The 18,527-nt window shown below is 41.4% G+C and overlaps 1 protein-coding gene across 1 annotated transcript; it reads right to left on the bottom strand.

The window, feature by feature from the left end:
* Nucleotides 1-7,519: 7,519 nt before the first annotated feature.
* On the bottom strand, nucleotides 7,520-9,602 carry LOC108604745 (mitochondrial 2-oxoglutarate/malate carrier protein). The gene has a single exon (XM_017994331.1). The coding sequence runs from the start codon at nucleotides 8,923-8,925 to the stop codon at nucleotides 7,918-7,920; it is 1,008 nt and encodes a 335-aa protein (XP_017849820.1). The 5' UTR covers nucleotides 8,926-9,602; the 3' UTR covers nucleotides 7,520-7,917.
* Between the last annotated feature and the right edge of the window lie 8,925 nt (nucleotides 9,603-18,527).

The raw sequence follows: 18,527 nt of genomic DNA, 5'->3' as shown, positions 1-18,527 counted from the left end.
AATTTAAAATGCCAATGCCAAAGCTATTGGTAAATAGTAATATTTTGAGCGCTCCATTGATGGTATTGCAGCTGTAGAATAAACAAAATAACTTGAGTTAAATATACATAAGTAGCACATAAGATTGTATATAGTTTTTGATATTTGAGTTTCAATTAATTGCTGACAATTGACAAACAGCAGACAGCGTAAAATTTCTAAACCGTTGACACAAGCCTACGGCGTATTGTAATCACTGTACTCAACACCAAATAGCAATAGTTAAGCGCTATCGTGGCTATAAATCAGAGCGTGTGTATATTGTACAATGCCACGATGGTCTACTATGCATAAGCAGTCTATATATAACTAGTTAAATACACAACACTCATAGTTAAGCCACGCTACATACTCATAAGCATTATATACATATATGTGTGTATGTGTGTTTAGCAATAGCAAGAGCGACTCAAACGATTGCAGTGGCATTAAAGAAAGAAATCATAAAATAAATAAAACTCTTTGCTCATTGTTTGAAAAACAAAACAGATGCTGAAACAGACAGAGAAATTGAATGTAATAAAATAGAAATGCAGTGAAGTGAATATAAATGGCAATTATTAATATTTGTATGTATATGTTATATGTGTGTATATTTCATAACTAGCGCTTAAATAAATGTGCATATATGTGTGTGCGTGTGTGTGTGTGTGTGTGTGTGTGTAAACAAATAAAGTCTAGCATTGTTCGAGTTATTTGATAAATGTGCGTAGCAGCAAGAATTTATAAACTAAGTATGTGTAAGTAAGTGCTAAGAACCAATCCATTAATAGATGCATGCAACCAATTTGAACACACGCACACATACATACACACACACACACATAGATACATGTAGCACGTATTCATTTTAAGCTAAGCTAAGCAAAGTGCTAGAGATTTGTATTTGAATACTAATTATACAATATTTGTGCGTGTATATGTACTTGAGTGTATATTTAAATATAAATGTACTATATATATATAAAACTGAATACTGTTACTGTTGTAGTTGGCTTGGCTTGGCGTTGACCTAACATTATTTAAATTGCTCAGCTGGGTAAACTCTTGCGGTTGCGATTTTGTGGCCAAACTGCAAAAAGTATTTTGGGCGAGCGAAGACAAAGCGTTAGTATTCCAAAGGGGCGGGTGCAGAGTTGAAGGTTAAACTACAGACACACAGACTCGTAAAGTTTACAGTTTTAGTGCCAACATCCTGGCAGCTCCTGTTGGGAAGCCACGCTGCAATTGCCACGCATGAGTTGTACTTCTTGCACTGTAGTGCAGCTGCCAGTCAAGCAGTCACTCTCTCAGTCAGACAGACAGTCGGACTGACGCTCTGCTGGCAGCTGCTGCTGCTGCTGATTCACTGTGGAGTGATTGCAACAACAGATAAATGTAATCAGCAAAGCGCGAAACGCAAGCAGAGCAGCTAAAACAATGCGCTTAAGGCAAACAACATAGCAGCTGTGTAAATTCGCATTCGCTGAAGCCTCCATTTGGAGTGCGTAGCTGCTCTACAACAAGAAATGATGACCAACATTGACTGGCGCCAACATTGTGGCGACAAGCGCGCAACTGGCAACTCGCAGCTCGCAACGTGCAACGACTAGCTAATGAGAAAATAAACTGGCGAAACCGCACCAAAAACTAAGCAAACTCTACGCACTAATGACCCACAAAGGGAGACTTGAGTGCCGAACGCCAAAGCAGCTTACAGCTTATAAAAGAGCGAGAGCCAGCACTGCTCAACAGCACTTGGGGTAGAATGCAAATTAAAGCAGCGACAAGGTAGCCACCGACACTTGGCAACAAAACATTGCATTGAATTTGACTTTAGCTGCAGCTTTGTGTTTTGTTTTTGTTTTTATGTTTTATTGGCCAAGTGCAAGCAATAAAAGTGTGTGTATTCCCATGCTGGTCATGTCTGCAAGTGCAACTATTCGGGGCAAGTTTGTTGCATAGTGTTGTGTAACCACACAGCAGCACTTGCTACGCAGCATGCTTGCTGGCTGGATGGCTGGCTGGCTGGCTGGCTGGCTGGTGGCGTGGTCATTGTCCTTGTGGTAATCAGCCAAATAACGACTGCCAAAATGGCGGATAAGCGTAGCAGATACAAACTGAGTGTTGCATACCGCAAGGGGCGGCCATCAAACCACAATACTGAGCACTGAGATCCCCAAAAACTAAATTTACCACTGCGTTGAACCCACGACAAGCATTTTATTCGCTCGCCGGCAATTTAGTTTCGTTTTTGCTTTTGCTGCTACTTTCTGTTGGTTTAGTTAATGAACCAAAGCGCGTGCTATGCTTTCATTTCTTTTTATTTTTGGCATTGAACGGGTTCAGTGCGCTCAACGTATTTGCGCTTGTCAATAAACTTATGCGAAGACACTGTAACTGAAGTCAACGCAATCATGACACTCATGACTTTGTTGTTGTTGGCTGCTCTCCCACCCCCTCCCCAGAGACAATGCATATTGAACTTGGCAGCAGATTTTGTGTTTTGAAAAGTTTTAAACACTTTTCAAATATATTTATTGAGCTTAGGAATTTTGCTTGCATATGCCAAAGGAATTTGCTTGCTGCTAGCAACATAAATTTGGTTTTAAATGCCAAGCAACATTTGTTTTTAAATTGCCTCTTCACCACACATTTGGCTGCAGCTTTATCGCTTGACATAAATTGAATATGCATGCACTTCAATTGTTTGTCAGTTTATTGTCGTTTAAGAGCCACTAATTAAATCAATATCGAGGCAGCGCATAAAAATGCTAAATAAATTGATGAACTGCGACGAGTGCGCAAATACAAAAGGCAGCCAAGGAGTTATGGCTGTGTCCTTGCCATAAAAGGCAACAACAATAAGTGCCAAGCGTAAGTAAAAAATGGAAAAAATGCTAACAAAATAATGTTGTAAACTGCGTTGGCAGCCTGCACTTGCTCTCCGCTCTCTACGTTCGCTGTGCGGGGCCAAATTGTATAAATATAGACGACATTAAAGCACGTCTGGAAATAAAACAAACAGCAAGTCAAATTCAATGAACTGTGTAGATGTTGCCTAGCGCGCTCTCGCTCTCGCTTCTAGTCTGCATTCAAGACTGTCTGCGTTCTAAAGCAATTGAAGCGCAGCTCCATTGTGTGTATGTGCCTATTTTTCAGCGCTATACACAATGCGTTGCTATTTTCGTTGGAAGCTTTCAAGCAGGCATATTGCAGGCCTTATAATTCTATAAATACAGACAGCACGCCCACCTCGGCATTATAAAAAGCCATTTGAATGATTACGTGCATCATTGTGTGTGTGTGTGAAAAAATTTAAAAGCTGACAAATATAAAAATAACAAAAATATGTTTATGTTTATACAAGCGTATTAATGGGCAAAGGTTAGACACTTCAAGCTGTTGATAGACAGGGCTGCAAAGTAAGCATTTCTACTATGGCACACATAATCCTTTAGTTTGCAGCCCTATTTCCATTTTTTTTTTTTTTTGGGAACGCGTGCGTTGGCAACACATTGTTCTAAATATCACACACACAATTTGCAATTGAAGCGTAAATTTCACTCTACATCAGTGAGCAATGCTCGCAGCAGCTCAAGCTGTTGTCAATGGAGTTATAAAGCTTAGCTTGGTCAATAGCTGCTGAGGGTATGCTGCGGGCCCCAAAAGGCGTCAAGGCAAGTGAGGCAAATAAATGACATCAGTGGATTATCGCCAACATCGGCATAAACACTAAAAATAAAAAAAAAAACAGAAAGCAAAAAAAAATACAAACACACGCAATTTCCTTGTCGCATGCAATATAAAAAATTGGAAAAATAGAGAAACATACACACATGTACAATATTTGTGTATGTGTGTGTGAGTGTAAAAGACAGCGAAACAAAAGCATGAAATATCACAGCTTGAGGGGCAGCAGCGCGTTATCCTTGAGCTGACCTTGGCTATGGGAGCCAGCCGCAGCATTTATTTTCTGCTGAATAACTTCACGCACAAACACTAATGCACACACACACACACATAGACACAGACACTGGCACCAGCGAACGCGTTGTTGTTGAATGCAAGTACAAATTACAGGCTCATTGGGTTGGCCAAAGCGGCAGCAGACACTGGAGCACAAACTAAGGACCACCCGCTGCTGCAGTGGCCTCAAACGCGTTACACGTACAAACATGTGCTGGCCCAGTGCCAGCAAATAACAACAACAACAGCAGCAACAACATTAAGATTATGGGTGGGGCAGCCATGGCGGATGAGCAACTTGAACAGCGACATTGACACTGGCACTGCCACTGCCACAGCCACTGATGTTGTTGTTGTCGTTGTCGTAAAACTTGCCGCTGCCGCTTTGCGGGTCTTAAATTTAATGCTTTAATAAATCCGAGTCAGAGGCAGACCCACAAAATAAAATTTATGCATCGCATACATACCGAAGTCGCAGTCGCAGACGCTTTGGCAATTTGTAAACAAATTGAATTCAATTAAATAAATTAAAGTGCATTTTATATAAACGACATTGCAGTGTAATAAAAGTAAATGAAATCACTTTTAAATGTCACTAGAATGAAACGCAACTACGAACATAAAACCAAAAGCGAGCAGGCACAAGGTTAAGCTTAGTGGGTGGGGGTGGGTGGCTCGTTGGTTGCGACAACTTTTTCACTTTTTACGTTCTCGTTGCTTTTTTTAATTTAAGTCAGTCAATCTGGCAGCGCAGGAAAATCAAAGCAAAAGTTGAAACAAAAGCCAATTGACTGATGCGACACACACACAGTGTATGCGGAGAGAGCGGGGGGAAATAGGAATTTTTAAGAACTGTGGAACGCATTAATAAAAAAAAACTTTGCTCACTCAATAATAAACAAAAGGAAAAAAGTTCATTTGCTTTCGCTTTAGGGTTGGGCCCTCTGTCTGTGGTTACAACCCAAAGTGACAAATGAGAATTTATGCGCAACAACTTTTCAAATGCACATACGCACACAGCTTAGCAAAAGGGACACTTTGATAAGCTAGGACTTCTAAGCAAATGTGCGTTGAGGCGAAGTTTAAGATGAACTCGATTTATTCATAGTTCCAGACGAATTTGAAGCGGCCCTTCTGTAAGCTATTTTGAATAGTATTTTGCTCAGTAAATTTAAAAGATTGCAGTATCTACAAAATTGGAACCTTAAATTTAAGGCTTATTTCCATTAAGTAATAACATGTCTACACGTAATTGAAATGCATCCACTTGTCTGCCACTGGGCATAGGAACTAGGCCAACAATTAAATACATATACGTATGTGTATGTGTGCCCATCAGCTGCTAATCAATTTAAAACTTTGAACTGGATAAAGTTTTGTAGTGCGGCTCTTGTCTGGCTTCAAGTTTGCTCAACTAAATCTCGAGAGCTAGTTAAACGTTACGTAGACGACTAATGGCAAAAACGGAAGTTGCTAAAGGAAATTTTGCTGCGTGTGTGTGGGTGCGATGCACTCGGCGGATGCAGCAATGTATATAAAAAAAAGAGCAAAACAACATGAAAAATAAAATGCTAGCAGCAGACAACAAAGCAAAGTGAACGTAACGAAAACAACTAAACAACAGACTGAAACAGTTGCTCTGCATTTCCGTTTCCGCTGGTGGCGACCACCCGCCATGGCACTGAAGCTTACGTCGCGACGCGCCTGAAAGTAGGCAATGGACAATTGCATTAATGTCAGCCCACATGACAACTCTTGCTGCATGTAATAGAATCTACTGTGGTGCGGCATTACTAAATACGTTCATAAATTTTCCAAAAAGCATATCATGAATAAAAAAAAATGTATACCCCACAAACGAGTTTGAAATGTTTTTCGCAAAAGCAATTAGTTCGTTGCTCAGGGCCGCAGAGCATCGTATTGCAATTAACGTAACAAAAACGAGCTAAAGCACAACAATGCGGCGCCAAATGAGCAGCGCTTTGCCAATGCTGGCCATGACAAGCCCAACTAGCAGCCAGCCTGGCAGACAGACGGCCAGTTAACTGAAAGCAATGAATTATGAGCCATGGCCGGCCATGCGATGCCTACAACTAAACAACAACTGTGGCCTCCAAGCATCGCTTGGCTTGCAGTTTGAGTAACCAAAATCAATTTGGTGGCATTTTGGAAATTCATAGTTAAGCCGATACAGATGCAAAGCTATAATTTTGTATTGCTCTGACTGGCAACTACCCATTTAAACTTTTAGAGTAATAATAATTAGTAAAAGCTGATAAGCGCGTATTAAACCAAACGCAGATAAATTCCATTGAATGCCCATATCAATTTAATTTACGCGAATGTTAATTAAAAATACGTGTGTTCAATATATTTGCATGTGATTAGAAACTGATTAGACGTTAATGCCTTTATGCCTTTCAGATTCAGATAACATTCCTTCATATATCAGTGCGCACATGCGAGTATCGAATGCTTTGAATGCACTTCAGTGGAAATTGAGTTGCCAACATGCTTCATTGAATGCCATTAGGCAACAAATGAATTGCAGCAGTTTTCAAAAGTCTCTTACTGTATGTTTGTGCTCATTGACTTTAATTACCACAAGTGCAGCTAAGCTGAAGCAGCTTCAACAGCTTAAGCCGGCTGCGAAGTTGCGAAGCTGTAAGCGCGCGTAAGCACAAGGCTTAAAGCAAAAGCAGAAGCCATAGCCAAAGCCAAAGCAAAGACTGGAGAAGAGCATTTAATAATGTAAAAGTTCCGCTTGGTTAACGGCAAGCACGCGCTCTCCCGCTGGCTATAAGAATATTATTATTTTTTATTTCTCATTTATTTATGTGATAAAGTTTTGATTTGTTGCTAGTACTAGCACTTGCTGCTTGCCACCAAGGCTAAAAAATTTTATTACGCAAATACTATTTGGCAGCTAAGGCTGAGCACCCAGCCTCCCAGCATCCCGGCATCCCGACCGCTCTTTAAAGCTCTGCGGCCTGTGCGGCCATAAGTAATACTCGACTGAAATGCTTGAAGGCGTTGTAACGATTCAGTTAGCCAACTTATAACGTAATAAACAAATAAAGTTTTCAAACATAAATTTAGCGCGCGCGCTTTTTTATGAGTTGCTGTAAATAACAAATAAAAAACAAACAGATATTCTGCTTTAAATTTTCAGTGCAGTCCGACCAGAGCGGAAATTAAATTCGCATGATAGCAATAACAGAAATATTCATTAACTGATAATAATGAAGCTTACATAATTTTTTATATCCAATCGCTGCAAGCGCTAGCCAACGTCTAAATCTAAGGTTATCAGCAGCACCTTATCAACGAAAGCGAAAACGAAGCTCTACTATTTTGACTGCAAATTTGTGGCGGCTGCTGATAAGGCTTATCGCGTAAACAGTAGCTAAGGTGGGTGGCACTCGAAAGTTGTTTCGCTTACGCTTGACTGCAGTCAACCTGTTTTTGATTTGGGTTCAGCATGGCGATTAAAAAGTCATTTGATTATTTTTGTAAATGAATGAAGCGGTTATTTGTGATCGTCTTATGTTTTTATTTTTGTGCTTAAATGAGCAAACCATATTTTGTTACTTAGGGCGCTACTCTATCGTGTACACACATGTATATATACTATATAGAAAAAAATCGTTTAAATTTCAACATTGTTGTAATAAGTATTGTCACCGGAATTGCTGACATTTAAATGCCCCTATATTGGTTATATACATACTAAACGCGCACACACACAGACGCATCGTTGTGGCTGCACGTATTCGTTGCTTTACTCGTATTGTCCTCAATTTGATTCATCGCTTGGCTGGTTTGGAATATGTGTTAGTTACATGGATATATCGATTAACAGTGTTATAGATTAGCGGCTAAACTTTAACAACAACAAGGCAGTAACACGCTTTCTGTCTCTCTCTCTCTCTATATGCCCGAATTCTTCTTCTCCACTCCAAGCACATATTTGTTGAAACTCTGGTTGAGCTGCTCCATCAGTATGAACGTAATCACAGTGTGCGGTCCCAGACGGAAATAGTAGGGTGTGAATCCCTTCCAGAGCGCAAACACGCCCTCCTGACGTGCCACACGCGCCAGCACATCGAATGAGCCGCGATATTCCGGCTTGCCATCCACCATCTTCATGTTCTGTATGCGCGTCTTGGCAATGTCCAGCGGCATGGAGGCGATCGTTGTCAACAGACCGCTCAACATGCTGGCGCAGAAATGCAACTTGATGCCCTCCTCCATTTTGAGTGGTCCGGTGCGGAAGTACGTCTTGAACTGCGAGTAACTGGCCAGCTGGGTCATGTTAACGACCATTGCACGTCCCACAGTTGGCAGACAGCCGCGCCACAGCGCCGTCAGTCCCTCCTCGCGTGTCATTCTCACCAGCGCATTGCCCACATTGGTGTAGTTGCGACGCTCCGCCATCGGCAGACGTCCATCTGAGGTCATGCGAATCAGCGCCACCTCTGCAGGCGTGCCAATAAATGCGCCACCAGCACCTGCCATCATGCCCATTGCCATGCTGGCAAACACATTGGGATCACCCTTGAAGCGAATGCGATACTCCTCGTTCAACCAAGTGTACACACCCAGGCGACCTGTGGTGTAGGTGGCTTGTCTCAGCAATGCCGCCGATATGCCCTGGTACAGCGCCAAAGGCCCCTCCTTGCTGATCACCGTCTGCATGCAGTGGAACGAGCTGCGGAATTCCTTCTTGCCGCTGCCCGCACCAGAGATTTGCATTCTATTCTTGATGAGATCCAAGGGCTGCACAACCATCGTGGCGCCCATGCCACTAGCGCCACCTATCAGATACTTCATGCCCGCGGGCGGCGTTATCTTCTTGGTAGGCTCCTGTACGTGCACTGCTGTAGATACAGGCACGGGCGCTGGCTTGCCTTCATCGCTGCTGCTATTGCTGGACATGTTGAGGGTCAGACTGTGCGTTCACTTGTCGATTACACAACACAAAAAATTGTTTTGATTAAATGCACTGCGCTCTGACTGCCGCTGCCGCTGTTTTTTAACAGATTTCAATTGCCTTTCCAGTTTCCAGTTGCGCTGGCCTCAGTCGCTGCTGCTGCTAACGCTCGCTCGCTCACTTGATTCCAGGGAATGTTACTAAAAATCGTTTGGCAATTGCTTTGCATGCGTTTAATAATAAAACTTTTTGCTTGCGGCCAGAGTTAACAGCTGATACTGCCAGTGGCCGAAAGACGCTTCCTCGTTTTATTTTTGCTCACTCTCTCTCTCTGCCTCCGCTTTGCTCCCCGCTGCCTTCTTCCACACTGAATGTGAACCAATGTCACGGGCGGTGCGTGTACGTTTCGTCAGAAAAACAGACTGCTTCTATATTTAGGCGCCACACCACCACTTCCTATTGCGTCGGGCTGCTGGCAGTGTGCTGACTGCCCCAAATTGCGTTTAATTGTGCGACCAGGGTAATTCGCACAATTTATTTAGATGCAATTGCAATATAGATGAACACAATTCACGGAATGCAACAATAACAATGTTTAGCTCGCTCAGCTGATGACGTGTTCAGAGCACACACAGAGTTGCCAGCCAATTGCAACAAAGAGCGCACAAATAATATTAGCAATTTACAAAAATATAAAAAACAGAAGTGTAGACAAACTAAAAATGTTAAAAAGTGCTATAAATATAAAAATAACAAAATTTAGAATTTATTGAATTTATAGAACAATAGCAGAAAACTAAAAGCAGCTGACAGCCCTGCGCACGCTCTCTCGCCTCTCTCTCTCACTCTCTCTTATAAGCGCTCTCTGTGTTAGCAACACAGTGTTGTTTAACACTAACCAGCTGTTGTCAGTTGCCCGCGCTCCCCCCGCATTCAAATATTCAAATTTGTCAGGTGTTCCACGCCACAACTAATTGAGAAATATACTTATTTACAGCTAGCTTCTAATTAACACATGTACGTACACGTTAAAAAATCTTTCTTGTTGGCATATGCATGTCTTTTTCTTTATCTGTCTTGTGGCTTTTATTTCGAACAGTTCATTGCCGGCTGCTTATCACAGCTCACAGCAAAAGGTGTTTACTACATTTTTTTTTATCGTAATTGCTTTAATCAACCAATATGCTGCAATAATTGTACTTTGATTCAGTTATTTGATATTTCAGATTCTTTTTACAGCTTGCTGTTAATCAAACGTGTGAGCTGTTGTTGTTTTCGTAGCGTTATGTTTACGTTAAATTATACAAATAAGATGTTTATTTGAACTAAATGAACAGCAAGCGCTAAATATAGTGCGAATAAGATTAAAATTGGGCGTGAAACGTGTGTATATAAGCAACACGACAAATTGTTGACCGCATACTATCTGAATTAAACTTACATTTTTACAGTTTTTTTTACTATCGAATTATACTGATGAACACATTGTTGTCTGTGTGCATGTGCTTGTCTGTCTGTGTGCACATCGTACACAAATCTTGCGGCATCATTCAATCATGAAGCTTCACAACGAATTTATTTAACCAAGCGCGTATCGCGCATTCGCGCTCCATTCAATCAGAGAAGACTCAACAGATTGCCTGTCGTTTGCCTGCCATTGAAGCTGAAGCGATTTCAATTGAATTTTAGCGACAACGGCAATGGTCTTCGCCAGCAAAGGATTTTGGTTGTTTTTTGAATTTTCGGTTTTTTTTTTAAATGAAATCGAGGACGCGCAAGGGCAACGATAGCGCCAAGAGCGCACATTGTAAGCAATCAGTCGAAGCCGGAGCAGCCAAAAGAAATGCAGTAAAGCAAAATCTCGAACTGTCAAGAGAAGCTATAGATAAAACTACTCATACTACGATTAAGGCAACAACAACCACGCCCACGCCCATGCTCGACCATCCGACTGTGCTGTGCTGTGCTTTGCTTCGTGCCACAAGCAGCGACAGTTAACATATCCGCGGAGGCGGTAACTTGTGTGACCAGCACAAACACATTTACACACTCACACTCACACACACACACACACACACATGTGCATGCAGTCAGTGTGAAGGACATTGTGAGAGAAATTGAATGCCTGGTCGTTTACCATAACCAACGATAAAGCCACAGCTTCTCGTACAAACTTGATGACAGTTTAAGAACAGATGGAAAATGTTTAGCACTAATTGCAAATAAATGTACTAGTCGTAAAGAAAAGTTCAAATATATGTATGAAGCTACTTTTTATAGCTTAGCTTAAATTCGTTTAATTTTGAATTCGATTCCACATTCAATAGTTTGAAAGTCTCTTTGGGCTTAAGTCCAATATATGTATGTAGCATGTCTGTATGTTGGTGTCCTTTTGGAGCACTTTCTCGCTCAACAAAGCAAACTCTTAAGCGGTGAGCAGGCAGCAGGCAGCAGCGCAGACGAAGGCCGACGGGATGCTGGCAAGTCTCATCATTCATGTGACGTTAGCTGGCCAATCAATAAAATTTCACGCTGCTGTAATCAAAGCATGTGATATTAGCGTAAAGTTGAATGAATCCATGTACGCCACCAAGCTGAGCAGAGCGGAGCAGCGACCCAACGTGAACCAGAAGCCGAGCAAAAATAAGACAACCAACCAAGGTACGAGCAGCACGAGCAGCAGCTTCAGCACTATGGCTTTTATGTGGCAATGGAAAATGGCTAAAATGATAAGGTCGCTCGTTATAGCAAATCTCTCTCTCACTTACTCATGTGCTGAGCATACAAAGCCAAGTTGAATCAACAGTTTGGCGACGACAGCAGAGTCACTTACTAATTTTAACAGAGTGCCATACATACTACAGTGTGAAAGAGAGAGACAGACAGAGACAGAGTGCGCGGGTATGAGATATTTCAGTTGAACTTGTTATATGTATTTTTGTGCAAGCCGTTTATTGATGCGTTATGCTAAACGACAGCGCCTCATCCCACCCGAAGCGCCGAATTTCAGGTAAACATTTAGCCTTTGGCAACGGCAACGGCAACGGCTTTTGCATTTTATACTTTTTGGGCACGTTTCGATTTCAAATCGACTGGAAGATTTTAGTGCGTTGGCACACGAAAATAAATACGCTTGCCTTGCTACCAGCTGGCCAGACTCGCAAACTCGTTTATTCTTGCTGTGAGTTTCAATCAGCACAAAATCCTTGACTTTCTCTCTGCCAAAATTGAAACGAACGTGGGCCTTAAAGCGGCGACCAACTGTGCACTTGGCTGCCAGCACCCGGAACATTAAATTAAACGTGGAAATGGCCAAGACCAACCACCAAGCCGTAAAGCAAACAAACGCATATTTCAAGGCACACTGCTGTAGCCAAAGGAGCGCTAAGAATCAATGCATTGTGCACTAAATCTTAGCCCCGACCTTGCAGCGTCCGAGTCGAATTCACAATCCGTATGGCTGCCAAATTGAATTCTGAAGTTCAAGTGCAAATATTCAAAGATATGCACATTGAAATGCATATATACGTATATCATATATATTCCATCCGTTCTAAGATACTCGCTTGCCAAAATTAAGCGCACAGTTTCTTTAAGTTTGAATTTACAACAATTTCAAAGCTTATGTTATGGTTGTAATTAAAATACAAGCATATGCATATACAACTGATTTCAAATTAATAATAGTACAGCAAGATGTAGTAAAGATTAATGAAAATAAATTAATATATACAATGTATTATATGTTAATAAATGAGATAACGTTACATTCTATGTTAGTAATGACTAATAATTCATTAATTATTAGTACAATATATCAATTTTATAAATATAAACACATAAATCATATAATTAGAGCAATTTAGAAAATTGCACCTATCGTATGCACTCATAATATAATGGGAGACTTTGAATTTGTATCTCATATGAACAAATGCATACAATAGAAAAATGTTTGCTGCAGAACACACCAAGAAACTTTAATTAGACCCCGAGTAGTCAGAAAATATATCTTTATGCGACTTGTTGCAGTTTGCTCACAATCAGCTACAAAAGCTACAGGGCAATAAAAACAAAATAAAGTTATTCACAACTGGGCCCCAAATTGTTTTTGCACAAATTGTTGCTGGTGTTGCCTTTTTGGCCACATGCACAGTATGCAAAGTGCGACAAACTAGTTGCTGCCACGCCCAGCCAGTTGTGGCCACTCGCTGCGTAAATAAACATTTAGCATGCCATTAGACTCTGTGCATGGAGCAAACGTGAAAGGAAAAAGTTTAGAAAAAAGTGGTACAAGTGCGAATTAAAGGGCAGTCAAGAGACTTGTGCAACTAAATCAGATTGTGGACTAAACATGCTAATGGCATTATAATTATACCAATGCTGCTGCTGTTACCTGGCCGCTGCTAAAATGCAAATTAAAAGTTTGCACAAAAGTTTTCAGCGCCACTTAAAGTCGCAACACGCTGCGCTCCGCGCTTAGATGAGCCCAATTGCATTGTGGCTGTTGCTGTCTGTTTAGTGCTGTGTTGGGCGCTGAGCGCCTTTGCATTAACGCATAATCAACATTAATGGAGCTGACACCTAACACAATGCTAGTACACACAGATACGGACACAGACACATACACAATGCTCGTTTAGCTGCTTATTGCGCTACGCTGACCCGCAAAGCGTAAGCGGGCGAGCTGCTTGGTCCAGCGCTTCAGTTAGTTCAACAGGGCGGATTACATGGGCATCAGCTCAATGAGAAATTATGTTTGTATTCAGCTAAGAGTGTTTGCATTTGTATTTGTGCGCTTAGTTTCGAATCATGGATTTATTTCTTTAATTTCTTGCATGTGCTTCAGCAGCTGCTACAGGTTATAATACGCATAATTGATTGAGCATACGGTGCAGCTTTCATTACGTATACGCATTGTTGCCTTGTGCCAACGACAGACCACTGATTAAACACAAAGATTTATGCCTGCCATTGCATACGTGTGTAGGTGTGAGTGTGAGTGTGCTCGACCTTTTCTGGTTATACAAATTAAAAGCTCAGCTCAGTTGACCGCAACAACTAAGCCACTTCTGCCGACATATCTGTCTGTGGGCTGAAACTTGCAGCTCAACTCTGCCACTGCTGCAGATAAAAAGTTGAGATCTACTGTGGCTACAACTTGATGTGGCTAACATAAATGTGGCCAGTAGGCGTAGCCGACACTGCCAATGAAAAAAACCCAGGCTGGCTGGCAACACAAAAACAAAAACTCGAAATAAAAGCAAACTGTCAGTGGAACAATCTCAAAAGAAGAAATGACTCTGGCATAGTTTGCTCTACAATATTAATGCGGCTAATGGAGAGGTATGTCTGTGTGCGAGTGTTTGTGTATATATGAGCTTTAGCACTAAAGCAGGTCTGCTAAGCTTAAAATTCAAAAGAGTTTTTAGATTATATCATGTGTGTGTGTTTGGTTAATTAATAGACACTTGGTTAAGTAAAATTGAACATTAATTTAATATGCTCTTTGCTAATACACATTTCAATTTATATGCACGTGCAGCTTAAGATACAAATTGAATGACTCAACTGTTGACAAATCTTAAGGTTAAGCGCTGACACCAGGCCAGGCAGTTAAGGCAACTGCCCCTGGGCATAGCATTGAGTGGAGGTCGCCAAAGGTCGGGGGCAATAGCAAGCCAAGCGCAGCTGCAAACAATGGCATTTTAAAGGCAGGCACGCTTAGACGACGCACTCACGCACACACACACACACGCACACATAGCGTATGCGTAATAACATTTTGCGTTACATTTGCTTTTTATTGCATACCGCAACTGGCGGCAACTGGCTCGATGCCTGGCTGGCTGGCTGGGTGGCTGCCTTTGTATTGCCTTGCGCTGCGCATTATGTCGTCTTACATTGCTTGTGTCCTTTTTGGCAGGCGCAATTTCCGTGCCATGAGACACACAACAAATGTAAATGCCGCACAACAAATGCGAAAACTTTAAACTGCCCAGCAGCTGCGCTGTTGTTGTTGAGCCAAACACGCAAACACACACACGCACACAGACACGCACAGCTTGTTATTTTTGTTTGCCTTTTCTTTGGCATTATCACACATAATAATAATTTCCAAAGTCATATATAAGACACACAAAAATCAACTCATATATGCCGCCTGCGGGCAGCTTACCCCAAAGTAAGGCTCTGTGTGTACAATAATGTACAGTGGCTGCTTTGCGGTTGCTTTGGCGTGTCTAATCTTTGGCATTGTGTACACACACACACACACACACACACACAAATACTTATATGAGAGACTGTAATGCCAACAGGCAGCAGCGCCTGCAACAACGCCATCAAATTATGTAATTTTCGCTTATCAGCAAATCTATTTGGCAAATATAGACTTGCTTTAAATAAATATTTTTACAATGGCTTTAACTTTAACCTTAATTCGCGCTCAAGTGTGTGTGTACTTGTATTAAATCTGCTGCTGAAGGCAGCAATGGCAAACTGAACAGCTCAAGTTTGTAGAGCAGCGAGACGAATGCCAATAAAACGGAAGCCGCGATTAAATACAAATAAGACATTAAGTGCAAAGGCGCTGAGGCGCATAATACAAATTGCGACGATTGCCAAGCAAGTGGAAGTGAGGGAGTGTAAGGATGTAAAGGACTGAAGCATTGCCGCTAGCTATATTGAAAGTGTCGCGCAAAACTAAATGCTTAAGGGAGTTGTCGCTTTTGCGCTTCAACAGGCAATCTTAGCTAAGTCAAGGCTTAAAGGCAAAGGTGTGAAGCTGTCAGTTGTAACTTTAAGTGTAAATAAACAGTTTTAAATTAACGCTAAGTTATAGTTATTTTAACTGTCAGCATAGTTAAAAGTTAGAGCATGCAAAGTGCATGTTGATTTGCTTACAGTTGTGTATTTTTTTCGCTGTGAGTGGCTGCGTTGCTTGGCAATTTATATGAAGCAATTGTAGAGCTTATAAGTAGGCAACGTTATTTGCTGCTGCTGCTGCTCTGCAAACTTAATGCCATGGACATAGCGTGCATGCAAACAAGCCAGACAGACTGTATATTGCAGCGACTGGGCATAATGTAATCATAAAAAAAAAAAAGAAAAACAATCGGAAGTTCAATTTAAACTGGAATTTTCCATGTAAATGCGTTCAATGTGTTTAAAGCTCTAAAGAACGTGTGTGTGTGTGTGTGTGTGCATGTGTTTTTCTATAGCCTTTGGCAGCTGCCAAGGCCAGCTATGGCCAACATACAGCAGCGTGAATATGCGCAAAATTTATAAATAGCTTTTCAACGCACGCTCGCTCTTTTCATCAGCCGCAGATAAGCTTCACTTGTTGTTGTTGTTGTTGTTTTAGCTTGGCTAACTGCACAATTTTGTGGTTCATTTAATAATGTTGCGTGTTGTTTACCTGAAGCTGAAGCTAGGCCAATTTGGCCTCAAAGACGCTTTGATGCTGGCCATTGTAGCTACGGCCAATGGCATTTTTCTTCTTTGGCCTTTTCAGTTAACGAGCAGCCTTGGCAATTATAGTCGCCCTCTTCAACAACGAAAAATGTGACATCACTGGCAACTTTATTTGGTGTTAAATTTTTATTTTTGATTAGCACAAAGTGCGAGACGCTAGAAAAATGTGCGCAATCATTGCAATGTGAACGAGTCAATGCACGACATTCGTTTACCTTTCCTGTTGCTGCTGCCAATGCTGATAAAATTGGCTTTTACAGGTGGCTGTGTGTGTGTAAGTGTCAAGAGTCTCGACAAGGCTCAACTCAATATAGCTCGGATTGCTTTCAATAATATTTATGCACTCTCGGCTTGTATGCCGAATCAACAGCGCATATATATTTCCAATTAAACTCAAGCATTCAACTCTGTAGTAAGCACACACACACATACACATGCGCGTTGTGCAAACATTTGCTAGCTATACCTTTAATATTTAAGCAAACTGTATTTCCATTTAACACCAAATAATAAAGCTAAAAGCTTAAGCGCTTGATTTGCTAGTTGACCCTTTCAAGTGTTTTAAATTATTTGTGCAAGCAAAGTTAATAACAACATCGAAATGGAAATGTGTTTGCTAAAAGTTGCTTTACGTGTTGCTGCAATGAAATTCCCAGAGCAGCGCTCAGCAGCACTGATTGCTCATGCAAAAAGTTCGTATTAGCACGCCCCAACTATCAACGAGCCATATCCGTGTGCCTAATCTTAGATTGCACCACAAATTGACGATGGCACCCCGCACCCGCATCGCAACCAACATCAGTTAACCTATAATATAGCTATACCTATACATACGATATGTAGGTATGTATATCGGGGCGTTCGGTTTAATGGATGCCAGATGTGAGTAGTGCTGTGGAAAAAAATCCAAAGCGCACAATGTTGACTGGTTACGGTAAACAAATGTCAGTAAGCGAGAGCGGCAGCTGCTGTTGTTGCTGCTGCTGCTGCTGCTGTTGTGTAAGCTCAGTTTGAATTGATTAAAATTGGCAGCGGAAACAAAGCCCGAAACTGACTATGAAATGCTTAGACGTGGCATAGCCAAACAGCTAAAGTCAGACGGAATGACGTACGGCCCAATAGACGGTACAGTACGGGAGCTTGCAGCAAATGCCATTCTGACGTTTTTCATTTTGACTATTCACGCGAAAATACTTCCATCTCTCTGTTTGTTAGTGTGTGTGTGTAACTCACGAGGGGTAAAAATTCAGACACATGGACAGACAGACGTGCGCGCAATATTGCATGCTAAATGAAAACTTTTGGAAGCTACTCTCGTAGCTGATGGCCAAGCGCAACACATTTGAGTGCGACACATGCATTCACACACACACACACACCCTTACATGCATGCATGCATGAGTAATAAGCAGTTGAAGCATACGCGTATTGCATCGACGCAGATAAGTAGGCAACAGCATTTGCAAACAACAATCTATGGCTTCATTCTAGCATTTAAATAAAACAATATAGTTATTGTGCATGTATTATACGTTCGGTTTGAACAGCATCAGAACTTGTTGAACCTTTTTCTCTGCTCTGCTTTGCAATCTGAAAACAATTTGTGGCTTTTGCAGGCAAATACTCGGTTGATCCCTTTGCTCGAGTAGGTTAATGCAACTAGTTTAGTGAAAATCCAATAAAATACAGAACATAATCAACACAGCAAAAAAAACATAAAAAGGAAGAAAAGTGAGCAAAACTTTTTGCTTTTGCTGTCCCTTGTCGCTTTACTCTATTTTTAAACAGAACTTTTGTGGCTGGGGCAAGCTGGCGTTGCTGCAAGTTGCAAGGATAAGAGCAACAAGGCTGTCTTTTTATAAAGCAATTTGCATGTTTACGGCATTTTTCCATTGCTCTCAGCTTACACAGTGCGCTTGCTTGTAGCTGTTGTGCTTTTTGTTGTTGTTGTTGTTGCTGTTGTGGTTTATTTCAGTTTATTGCTGCTGCTGCTGCTCTTGCTGTTTTTGTTGTTGTTATTTATTTCACAAGCATTGCCGCTGCCACGCCTCACAGCTACTACAATTGGCCTGTCCAGCAGCCAGCCACACGTACGTTTTTATTCATGGTGTATATGTATATATATGTGTGT

The sequence above is a fragment of the Drosophila busckii genome, chromosome 3R (genome assembly GCF_011750605.1).
Source record: "Drosophila busckii strain San Diego stock center, stock number 13000-0081.31 chromosome 3R, ASM1175060v1, whole genome shotgun sequence".
NCBI lineage: Eukaryota > Metazoa > Arthropoda > Insecta > Diptera > Drosophilidae > Drosophila > Drosophila busckii.
Note: the sequence above shows the minus strand (reverse complement) of the source record. Positions and strands in the feature narration are given on the sequence as shown.